Raw genomic sequence first — 12,504 nt, 5'->3', positions numbered from 1 at the left:
TTTTCCATGCTGAAGACATGGCAAGTAAACATTAGCATCATTTTTCCTTTGAATTCTTTTTGTTCTGTTCTTAAAAAAGCAGGGAAAAGAGACCAAAACTAGCTTTTATCAATTCATTGTCAATAATTACAATTTACTGCTGAGGCATAATTAAATTGGCAAACGAAACAAACACTTATTGTGGCTCTGACAGAGTGATGAAGTCTCTCCTCTTTGTGCGCTGATGGAGCTACTGACATTGCAACACAAGGCAGAACTCCCACCCAAATACTTGCAGGAATGGGTTTATGATGCATACTAACAATTTCATCTGGATTCTCCTTCTTCTCCCCATTATCCCTTGACTCTTCTTTGAGAGGTACTTTTGCTTTTCTTTTCCGAATGCCTTTAGAATCATCTTCCCCATTGCATTCCATGCTGGGATTTTCCTCCTTTGGTTCTCTATCACAGAAGTAACAAAATGACACAAAGCCAATATTATTTCACTTCTCATATTCATAAAACAAGTAAAAAAGCAAGTAAATGTGTGGGTCCCATAGTATTACACAGAATATATTCTTAGAAATACTACTGAAAATTAAGTCTGTCAAAAGAATTAATCTGAGAGACACACAATAGCAACTGTAAAAGGAAAGCTGTCAGCTTCTGCTGAACAAGTTTTACATGTTTTAAACAGTGTGTCTTTTTTCATGTACCATCAAGTCTCCCGGAGAAGCAAACTGTGAAATGTTTAGGACTGCAGGGCAGTTTAGAAGAGAGGAAGGCAAAGGTAATTGTTAAGTCTGACAAATCCAATTGGAGAAAGCTGGTATGTGACTGTACAAATTGCTAAACAAGAAATCAGAACAGGAAACTTTGAAGCAATTAGCTAAAACTAAGGAAAATGTACAAAACCATAAATGTTTAAAACTGCCAAAATCTAGCAATATGCAATACAGAATGGACACACTAACACAAACATGCTTTTATGATGCGATGAAATGCACTAACTGAAAAAGAGGAGCTGAGAAACTGCAGTATGCTCATGTTTTCACTCACTGTCAACTATAAAACAGCTCTTGCACTTAATTATAATTAACTTACCACCCCAACCATCTCATTACTGGTTATCTTAATTCCAATGACTGAAACAGGGTGGGAGTCTGACACTGATTCATGCATCCCATAGACTGTTTTACTGCTTGCATCTGACAGCAGAACACAGCACACTGAGTAAAAAAGACTGCCTTCAATGTCAGTGTTAGACAAAACCAAATGTTGTTAAGGCATTTACACAAAAAAACAGTGAAAGAACATTATAAACCAATGGTGACACTGAAACTTGTCTGCTTAATACCTCCCTCTGCCCCATCATGAACATTTTATCCCACCACTTCACTCTCATGCTGCATTTATGCCAAATTCTTTGCTTCTATGCTTTGTTATAGTACCTACTTGTTTTTTCCTTGCTGGGCACATTTCTGGCTGCAAAATTTCCCTTCAGGAACAAATTCTTCTATGGTACCATAGCGGTAACAGTTTTCACAGAAAACAAGTCCATCCACTTTTGCAGTTTCCTTCAACCTTGTGGGGATCCCTGTCTTTTCTGAAAAGGCTGCACAATGACAAAAGTTAACTTCACTTAGGCAGAGGTGATACATTCCCAAATGTCCTTAGCAGGCCTTGCCAAGCAAACAGAAAAACATCAGCCACACCACTCTTGTCAGAATGAAGAACTAGGAATTAGTGTTTGTATGAGGTCCAGATTGCTGACAAGCAGATCAGGTTTTCACACTGCAACAGGAGAGAGGAACCCACTGTTCTATGGTTCTGTCACAGCTTGATGTGGCTGCTTGTGGAAGGACTGAATTTTGTGACAGGCACTGACTGCTCACAGAGCCATACTGTTTAGAATCCATGACCTCATTTCTTGCTGATACGCCTATACCTAAATTTGGGAGAAAAGGGCTGGAGCAAGTTATCTTTTCATTAGTTGAAATTATTTCTGGAAGCAAACTGCTGACTACACTCTGCAGTCTCTAGCAGCAGCTACTGCTCAACCTGCCTGGGGTCCACCAGAAGTGAAACATCACTCAACTTCTAACAAAGCAATCTTCAAATACCAAGTTACTCACTGATCCTAAGCTGCAATTTCCCCACAACAGGCAGAGAGCCTAGGAGAAGCTGTATGCAGGAGAGAGTGCAGTTACTTTTCCTCACAAGCAAGTATGAAGCATATGAAGCACTGTCAAGTACTCTGGCCTCTAGAGCAGGTTGTTGTCTTTGTACCTCCCCAAAAGACAAACTTCAAGTCACAGACTATTTATGTTGCTTAAGCACTGTACTGTCTTTGAAAGCAGAGTCAAATGAACTCTTGCATGCAGGCTACCTCCCCCAGAAGAATATATAATGTATGTTATATTTACACACCAGCATCATAAGTGGCTCAAAACAACTATTTATTCTCACAGCAGAAAATTTTAGCAGTGATTTTACTTTTGGGGAGCCCTAAATTAATCAAGGATGGTGTCAGGTAGCAGCAGAATGCTTACTCTTTATGTCTGTATGTTCATGAACAGTTCAATTCAGTAGAAACACAAGTTTGTGTTTAGGTTTGTCAGACTGGAGGGGATGCAGTTGTGTGCTTTGCTGTAACTGATCTCTCAGTCTAAGCAGAGAATCTGTTGTGCTACTACACTCTCACAATGATGCTACTCTCCTCACAGATTTGAAACCTGAATTAACTATCACTGCCCTGCCAGAGAACACATTAACAGTGGTCTGCAGCTTCAGACCTTGGGGGTCCCAAACCACTTTCCTACCAGTGTAAATGTCCCACATGACAACTGTGAACTCACTGTGAGGGAGCAGCAAAGGAAAGCTCTCACTGACTTCTCATGCTTTAGGGAAGATTATGAAACAAAAATTGTGATGTCTGCTCTTCAAAGGACTTACAGAATACATATTTTAAAAGGAAGTTGATCAAATGTAATACCAACAAGGAAAAAAACTAGGTAGTTGTAAATAATCACAAAACCAGTTGTGATATTTTCTTCCTCACTCCTCCATCATTACTGGAGTCAGTATAAAAAGATTGCAGTAATTTATGACCATGTAAACCAACTTTCCTTGAACAAAACAGGTGTTTCTTTCTTCACAAATTTAAATTCAGGAAACACTTGATCTGGTAGATAGATATTACAACTCTAAGAATTTCACCAAGATAAACATTAGCTGTTACTGCAGACTGATTTTAATGCTGCAAAAAAGCATAGTTGTCAGGAGCAAGGCATCTGTGGGGGTACACACTGCACACTGGACACTGACATGGGTGCTGGCAGCTGTGCTGACCATACCAAGGCAGTTTGCAGTGCACAAATCAACTCTAGGCTGTTGGCAAAGTCCGTGGAAAGTCTGGGAGAACCAGCTCAACAAAAAATTCAATAACTTAAAATTTTAAATTCTCAATAATTAAAAGAAATTTACTATTTTGCAAATTAAACAGAGGGAAAATACCAAATCTAAATTTAGAGAAAATTACTTTAAGGAAAAAAATGTGGCTGTAATTGAATTTCAGATGTTTACAGTGGAATTATTTGCTTTCAACTTGAAATGAATTTATTTTTATACTAATTTACATCCCAAGAAACAGGTTACTTCATCAGAGATACTTTGTCCATTAAGGCAAGTAAATTGTTTTGTTGTTTTTTTTTTTCACTTTGGATGCAAGCTTTCAGGAAAGTTGACGCATTAAAGAAACTACAGTCCATCACAGAAAATGTTTACTGCTTCTTAACTGACCTTCTTGAGCAGTTGGAACCATCCAGGTTGTGGTAGCAGTTGCCTTTTTAACACTTTCCATCTCAGTTTCATCTGTAATTACTTCCAGGGCCCCAAATTCATTGACTCTAAACTGTAAGACAAAACAAATGGCACATAGCACAGTAAAAATTTACTGGAAGTCTCCTGAAGTATCTGCTATTCAAAATAGTTTTTACATGGTGTTCTCACCACACTGCCTATTTTCTGTGTGTTTCTGCTTATCCCCACGGAATTCAAAACAAGCCGTTCTTGCTTTGATCAAGCTAAATGTGCATTCATTTTGATATCTATAAATATTAATTTGCAATAGATACTGATACAGATGCCTCCAATATCTAACTTGCACCCATATTAAAAAAAAAAAAACAGTAACAGAAATTCATGGGAACAACCCCATACCATATGTTTTTCACTGCCAGCAAAATAACACACTCCAGACACTGAGTATTCTTTCTGAGGACAAGGGAGCTGAATGAACATCACACACCAAATGCTTCACGGAGTACAGAAATTTCAGCATCCCCTGAAAACACAGTACTTCTCCACTAAAAAGCACACATAAACAAACATCTCAAGGCAGTTTATGAGGTGTTTAATTACACGCTGAATGTGATATTACTGTCAGCCAGACGCGCGGCTCAACAATGCCCCACATGCTGTGTTTACACTGGAGCACTGCGAGTTATAGCTGTCCTGCTGCCAGATGAAAAGTTTCTTCCCAATGCTGTAGTGATTACAGCACTACCACACCAAAATAATTCTGCTTCCCAGTCACTGCGTGGTTTGCAGGCCCAGCTGGTGACCTGGGTTTAGCCCAAGGCAGTGTTCTGTCCCTGACGCCTGCTCTGAACAGTGAAGGGGTGCCTCTGCCACAGAGAGCAGGTCTTTATCAGTGTGGTGCTCCTACCAACAGCTTTCTACAGGGAAAATTACATCTGAGAGAGTCCTTCAAAGCTCCCTGGCATCCACCAGAGAGGATATTCCTTCAAGGCCATAGCATGAAGCCTATTTCTCTTTCTCTGGTCAGGCTACTTTACCTTGGAGAATGGGAACGGGAACAATTGCCTGGCACTACGCTGACCCTTTCTGTGCCTCCAGAGGCTGTTGAACACATCACACCCCCTCACTTTGGACCCTGCTATGTACAGTACTGAAAATAAGCCATTCTGGCTGCAAGCAAAGGTGACTCCCATATACACACACATATAAAGTGTGCTTTCACTAATACAGTCCTCCCAGCTCTACGGAATGTGAACAGCTAAGAAATAAGCTGGGGGGAAGGAAAGGAAGAAGCAGTCCTCACACAGTCGTAAGATTTCTGGAGCTAAGATTTTTGCTTGCTATCAGCTGTGCTCACAACAGATATGAAAGCATGGACAAACTGCTGATAAATCCATCTGGACTGAAACACCATGAGTTCAACTTTGAAAGGCAACCAAATGCACTAAACACCACGTGCTGATGCTTCAGTTTGTGGAGAGACATTCATGCTGTTCCAACCACAGAAAAGCAGTGGAGTTACTATTCAGAAGAGTCTTACAGCTGACTTACACACTCAGTCTAGTTCCTATTTTGGCTAAGCTCATTTTTGCTATTTGTGCTTTGCTGCCACTGCAACAGGTGGATGTCAGAGGGAAAACCTTTCTTGCTTTCAAGAGCTCCAACTCTGCAAGAGCTGTCTCACAGCAGGCAAGCTGTGAACACGAGCCAAGACACCTGCAGGTTGCTGCAGCCTACCAGCAGGCTGGGCACAGGGAGGTGACTGAGCAGCTCTTTGAAACACTCTCCCACACCTTCATACAGTGTCAGCTGGAACATCCAAGCACCAAAGGTATTTCTGAGCAGTCCTGGGACACCTAAATACCTGGGATGTGTCTGCAGGTTCAATCAATGGCCAGCCCTGACACCACACACATGTTCCTCCTCCACTGGGACCTGCTGTGGAATGCAAGGACATGCCCCCAGGCAGTGCAGTGACCTGCCAGCCCTTCTGGCTCCAGAGGGCTCAGCGCTGACTGATGGGCACCGAACAATGGAAGACAGATGACTGCAGGGAAGGCAGCTCCAAGCCACTCTTTCCCTGGAGGCTGCTAACAGCAGCAAGAGCTGAACCATTAAAGAAAAGCTCCTCAAGGAGTTCCTCAAAGCCAGGCAACCACGCTAAGATGGTCTCAGTGATGGGGAGTGACAGCTTGCCACTGCCTTAGCAGGCAGGAGGGCACAACAGCTCAACTGGGCACTGCCTCATTGATCACTGTAACTCCTGGTTTTGCCTGCAGCTTTGCCTTTACCAGTGTCAGAGGCCTCCAGCTCCTGTTTGGAGGCAAACTTGAATTCATGACTGCTCTCACTCCCTATTTCCCCAGTGACAGCATCAGCAGTAATGGAAACACCAAGCTCTTTGTGGCTAACCCAGAACAACACCTCAGACCTGGGAAATAATACTGTGGTTTTAGCTGGGGAGCAAAAGACATGAACAGCTTGTGACAAAGGTTAACTGCTTAAAAACAGGATAAATAGATGTACAAAGCAGCATGCTGCACAAAGTCATCATAGGATAAGAGCTGCCAGAGCAACATGCCAACTAGTGTATGCTGCTGGAAGCATGACAAAAAAGGATCTAGATTAATGGTGGTTTATGTGCCTATGAAAAAAATTCAACACATTTGTAAGCCTCTTCTACTTAAAGTGTGGGCAACAGAAAACCTAAAAGTAAAGGTTTCATCACAATATTTCCTCCAAGCTAAAATACAGTAAGGGCAGTCTTCCCAGGCACTTCCCTAAGTGTCTTGACATTTTGAAATGTCACAGCAGGTGACAGTGCCAGGCAGCCAGCTTCTGAGGATGGATCCACAGCTTTCTGAGAAGTAAAAAGTTGTTTTCAAGTCACAAAACTCCTGAAGTAAATATAGAAATTTGCATTAGATAAAGGGATTTCCCTTCAATCCTCATTGCATCAAACAGTGAAACTCCCCTTGATGGAAACAAAGGCCATAACCAAGCACTTAACAAACAGACTAACAAGAAAGACCGATTTTTGTCACTACAATGTTTTTTAAGTGAATAAATTATAAGGCTTATTGTGTATAAATTCAATCCACTTGACTTTTGTCAAATGCCTGTTGGCAAATTTTAAGTAATCTCTTAAGGTTATTCTCTGTCCCATGCTATGAAGCCAATGGTCTTAAAAGGTCAGACAGCAACAGAGAAGAAAAAGAAACCTCAGCAGCTTTCCTGAACAAATTCATATGAAGGTAAACAGGAATAAATACAGCATCTGGGTAGGAAATTTAAATTCCAATGTTTTGTGTACAGGCGAGCAATGAGGGCAAAAATATACATGCTGAAGAAACTGCAATTCTTTTAATGCAAACATATTGTAACTGAGTTGGCAGGAAGAGTCCAGCTGCCAACAGGTAAGTATACAACACAGAACTTACTCAGCTGCCTTGTCTGCACTTTCCACAAGGATCAACAACAGTAGCTTCCATTTAAATCATTAGAGATTCCTTCCACAAAGAGCTGAGATACATTTTCATGTTCTTGAGAAATGATGCCTTGATATACTAAAAACTCCAGCTTTTATGACTGTTAATTTTATCCCCAGGAAAATTTTAATATTCATTCAATAGATAATGAACATACTGAGGGAATTCAAGGCTTAAATAAATAATAATCAAACATTATCAATACTTTCTGAACCATTTATGTCCATCTACATGCTAGGTTTTTCTACTGGGATGAAAATTACTCTTAATAAACCTTTTCAAAAAAATTAAAATTGTATGAAAATTTACACAGGACTGAAACAAGTATCATAAACCACTGATATGAAGCCTTTGTCTACTACAAGCAATAGTATCACACAAAGTATTTCATAAATGTTTCAGAAGAAGGCAGGTTTTCTGTTACCAGTGCACTGAAAGTCCTGAATTTCTTTCTTGAAAAAGTTTCTTATATATTTTAATTTCCACATATTCATTGTCAGTTTGTACCCATTTTTTCTTAAACCACATTAACCTATGGATTACATAGCTGTAGTACCCCAATACTTACTCTCTTGGTATATGATAGAGCCAGGAATTATGTACCCCCTCAAACTCCATTTTATTGTGCTAAGCACATGGTCCCTCTGCTCTTATGAAAATATTCTCCATCTTCCTGCTCAGCCTGTCATTCTTTCTGAACCACAGAAATCCCAGGGAACATGACAAAGCACAACTCCAGTGGGTTTAGAGAATTTCCATTTCCAATGGAAGTTCTGTGCCTTATCCTGCTGGCTGGAAGACACTGTGGTTTTATGTATGGCTAATTGAATGCTAAAAGGGCTTTCAGTTCTCTTTTCCATATTTCATAAAAGTACTCTTGAGCATTTGTCTCTCTGTGGGATGAACAAAAATCGCAAACAATGCAAAATGTCTATCATATTGTAGATTATTTCTTAAAAACTCAAACCTGTTGGGAACAAATGCATACAATCTAGTTTCAAATTAAGTCCCCACTGTTACATGTGTCCAATTCAGAGCAACACAGATCAAACTATTAGTGTTTGCTGCTACCTGTGCCCCCTTAAGAATGTAACAGATCTCATCAGTTCCCACAGATATCCAATCAGAATAAAAGCTGCTATTGTTTTACATATGGTAAAATTATTATTTGGGAGGACAGACACAAAAAAAAAAAAAAAAAAAGGATGAGCAATTGAAATGCAAAGGAGAAAAAAAAAAGACCAAAACCCCACATATGTTAATGCACAGCTTTAAAATAAATTAGAAAAATCAGCCAACACCACCATCTACTGGGCAAGACAAGGACAAAGAGTTCATTGCAATAAAGACAATTGTTGCTGCATTCTGACAGAACTTCAGCAACAAAACATATCTTGACGCCACAACAGTGACTGTGAACACTCTCAGAAGAAATCTGCAAAGTTTTAAATATCCAAAACACAAGTAAACTGAGTAAATGTTCAACACTTTTAATGCCTATGAAGTAGCTAAGCTTAAAGTAGCAGGATTCCACAGCAATTTGTCAAGAGGAGTGACACCTGGGACTTCAGTGATACAAGAACCACACTCTGATCTCTAGCTAGCAAAAAGTTATCATCATTCTTGATGTTAATCCCCATTTAGTCACAGTGGTTTCAGTGGGACTCCTCAAACAAATAAGAGCTTTCCTGGCATTTTACAGTCTTTTTAAAGTGAAGGAATTGCCTGTCACCATTGAATTGTCCAACCACATCCTGCTACATGCCAAACTATTTATAACGTATTACTGAAGTTGAATAAGTTATTAAATGCCAGAGCTTGTCCATTCAACCAGACCCCTCTTCCCTGTGTGTGTGATACACTCTTTACATGCACAATCACATACTACTTTTTCCACAGAACCCCTGCCCCAGGCAAGGGCTGAATAGCATTCAGAAAAATGAGGCAGCTGTTGGTATTTTTATACACTTTCTTCAAGCAGTAAAGCCAGTCTTATTTACTCTACATGGTTTGAAAGCAGAATGGCTGTTTATTTTCTTTTTAAAAAACCCCTATGTACAACAAAGAACACATATCTTAAAAAGCTTTAGGCACTCTAGCAATTACTGTTACAATGCAGTGTAAAGTAACTCCTGAAACAAAATCTCTGTTCTCAGCCACTTAGAAAAGAAACAACCTCCCTTTGGTAGCTCTTCATCCTTCTGAGCACTCTGCTCCCAGCTTATTTTAAAGCACTCAGTTAGCATGTGACCCCTTACAGTTGCCTGGTCACAAAATTTTGACTCTTTTAGGGATAGAGAATACTGGGGAAATGTGCTGTTTCTGCACCTGCCAATTCTGCTTCTTCACTCATGAGAAAGGATCCTGCCTGCACACTGCTACGCTGCAAGTATGGCAAAAGACAAACTTCAGTGGGATCACAGGGTATCTACACCTCCTAAATCACAGTCAGCAGAAATTAAATTCCTCACCACAACCAAGGGGCAAGGCCAGACGCACTCTCACTGGAAAGATGGTGTCAGCAAGAAGGGCAAGCACTTCCACCAGTCTTGGACTGATTTTAAGATGCTTCAGTAACACTGCAACAGGCTAATCCTGAAGTAACAAAGAAGAGAGAACAATTTGCATCCAAAAAGAAAGGGTTTTTTTCCTATCTGGGCAGGCACAAGCAGGAAGGAATTGCTATCAAATTATATCCTTCCAAAAATAAAAAATAATAGGAGCATTCTCTCATTACTGCTGAACAGAAAGCTAAGGTACCATCAGAAAACATATTCCTTTAGCAAGAGAGACTGACATTTTCCCAGTATATACCAATACCTCAGTCCTGTCTGCAGTAATGTTTATCTACTTTATTCTTAGACACTCCTCAGGCTCTTCCAAACCCCCTCCCATCCCACTTCAAGTGCTCAAGAATTATCTCAGTACCAGAGGGCTTCCCACTGATTTCTCTACACTGCAAACTCAGCCTGCCTTATTATCTCCACTTGAGTAGGAAATTGCAGCTAAACAGACTTTCTTAAGGTGACACATAAATCAGCAACAGAGCCAGAAGTCAAGGCCTGCCAAGATGACGTTTATTGATCCAGAAGTTGACCTACAAGGCAACCCTGGCTCCAAATTATTTTGGCCAGAGTATTTCTAGATACAAAACACTAATATCTCATGGGAAGCCCAAGCTAGCAAGCAAATAAAAAATGGCTACCTGCCAAAAATTTGGTTCCAGTGAGTTGCTCAGCATTGCGCAGAAAGGCTGCGGTAGAAACAAGCGCGGTGCTAAGCGTTCCTGTGCGGTATTTACCTGCAACAGTCACAAAACTATTCCTTTTCCTTCCTGAAACCCTCTGCCCAGTTGTTTGCAAATTTAACAGCATCTACAGCAAATAGCACAGAGGACTTTGTGGTAAAATTTCATGTGATCACTTAAGACTACCATGAATACACATGAGGGAACCCAAATAAAAATCCAAAGGCAAACCTAAATCCAGCATTTCTTGCTTTTGCAGTTTTAACGAGTTTAATAGTGAAATTTCCTTTTTTGGTCTTTCTTTTCTTTACATAAGGTTCACTCATTTTATGACATTGGAAAGTTTTAACCAGAAATCCATGGCACTGAAGCAGAGCAAGAGCTAATTAATTACAGTAGATTGCAACAGAACAACGTTAATTTCATGTGGAAAGGACCAGGCCACTGGGTAGATCTGCTGGGGCTCGCACATGGTCAGAGGAAGTCCCCATCTACCTTGTTTTCTGCTCCCTAGGCTACTCCTTACCACCTTCCCTGAAGGGAATCCATCTTCTCTCTGGAGCAGCACCTTCCCAGTGCTGGCAGAATTTAACCAGTTACCAGTGATGTTTCCCAGGGACACCACTCTCATGGACCCTCCCTGCCTCCCCAGATTCGAAGTGCAGCCCATGCCACCTCGAGAGATCAGGAACAGCGTTGCACTGTAAAAGCACTGCACAAAGTTATCACCCGAGACACCACCCATGTTTCCATAACAGTGTGAGAAAATAAGTTGTTTTAAAATCATTAATTATTCCAGGCAAGCTGGAACACAACTTCAGAACAGGCAGGTGGAAGGATGCACTTTAGTGTCTTGAGCTGCTGCAGCACCCCTGCATTCAGAAACACAGCAATCCAAAACACTCTAGCCCTCTTGACAGCACTGCTGGAAATACCAAACACCACTGGTCATTACTCCACCATTCATATCCACTACTCTGTTAGGTTTCCTACAATATTTGCTGCCCAACTTTATTTACAGGTTAATTTCTTCATCATTAAATTTTAATTTTTTTTCCTTTAGGTTCAAGCACAATTTTCAAGCTGGAAATAACCAAAATTCTGTCTCCACGCAGTTTATAACTGCTCACTTTCCAAACACAGCACTAGAAAATGCATTAAGAAGTACTTCATAAACTTCTGTCACTGCAGTAGGAAGTGACTGTAAATTATTACAGCTTTTCCAATTTAATGAGTATATTTAAATCTTGAAGCCATAGTGTTACTGTGTGCACTCAGCACAGAGATTTGAAAAAAAAAAGAGAAAAAAAGAGAAAAAAGAGGAGTGTTTCACATTTACATTCACACCATGCAGAGTAACTGGTAAGCACTGATGTTTTTCAGATGAGCATACATTACTTTGCCTGCCACATGAAGGCATTCTGTAATTTGTAAACTATTTTAAATTCTACTGGAATTCAAGTTTTCTGTTTTATTTCAACATATTGAAAGAACTAATATACAATGCTAAAATTTTTGTTCACAGTCTTCAGTGCATCATACTGTACAATTTTTAATTCTCCCTATTCCCTATGTAATTTGAAATTCTAGCATTTTCCACAACTACTCACTACTGATCTGTCACACAGCATGTTCAAAGCAGTGTTCAAGGAGTGTTAACTATTTTTGCTGAAGATTTTTTTAACAAAGTCTGTATAAGAATGTATTTCCACAGCTTTCTCCAACTACATGTGACAAAACCCTGAGAATTAACAGTGCCCAAACTCATAGGAAAATAACATTTTCAGCATTCTACTGGTATAGAAACAGATTCAGGAATAAGAGACTGTGGCATGGCTGAGAATGGAGGCTTGGTATCTGATTTGCTCCCTCATTTTGATTAGACTGGGAAACAACAAAAAGAAATAATCCAAGTATCTATTCCTGATTTAGAGTTCCTCTGTACCTTAAGAAAAGTTAGATTTAAGA

At 40.1% G+C, this 12,504-nt stretch overlaps 1 protein-coding gene across 6 annotated transcripts in view; it reads right to left on the bottom strand.

Moving 5' to 3' along the window:
* L3MBTL3 (L3MBTL histone methyl-lysine binding protein 3) overlaps positions 1–12,504 on the bottom strand; it is a 78,808-nt gene that overhangs the window by 51,834 nt on the left and 14,470 nt on the right. For all 6 annotated transcript variants that reach the window (XM_064708052.1, XM_064708049.1, XM_064708050.1 and 3 more), the window contains exons 3-5: positions 3,781–3,892; positions 1,435–1,594; positions 303–441 (exon numbers count right to left, since the gene is read on the bottom strand). In XM_064708052.1, the coding sequence (XP_064564122.1) occupies positions 303–441; positions 1,435–1,594; positions 3,781–3,892 (411 nt within the window). The remainder of the gene's footprint in view (positions 1–302; positions 442–1,434; positions 1,595–3,780; positions 3,893–12,504) is intronic.

Source organism: Zonotrichia leucophrys, chromosome 3 (assembly GCF_028769735.1).
Source record: "Zonotrichia leucophrys gambelii isolate GWCS_2022_RI chromosome 3, RI_Zleu_2.0, whole genome shotgun sequence".
NCBI classification, from domain to species: Eukaryota; Metazoa; Chordata; class Aves; order Passeriformes; family Passerellidae; genus Zonotrichia; species Zonotrichia leucophrys.
The sequence above is the reverse complement of the archived record's forward strand: the minus strand, read 5'-3'. Positions and strand labels throughout refer to the sequence as shown.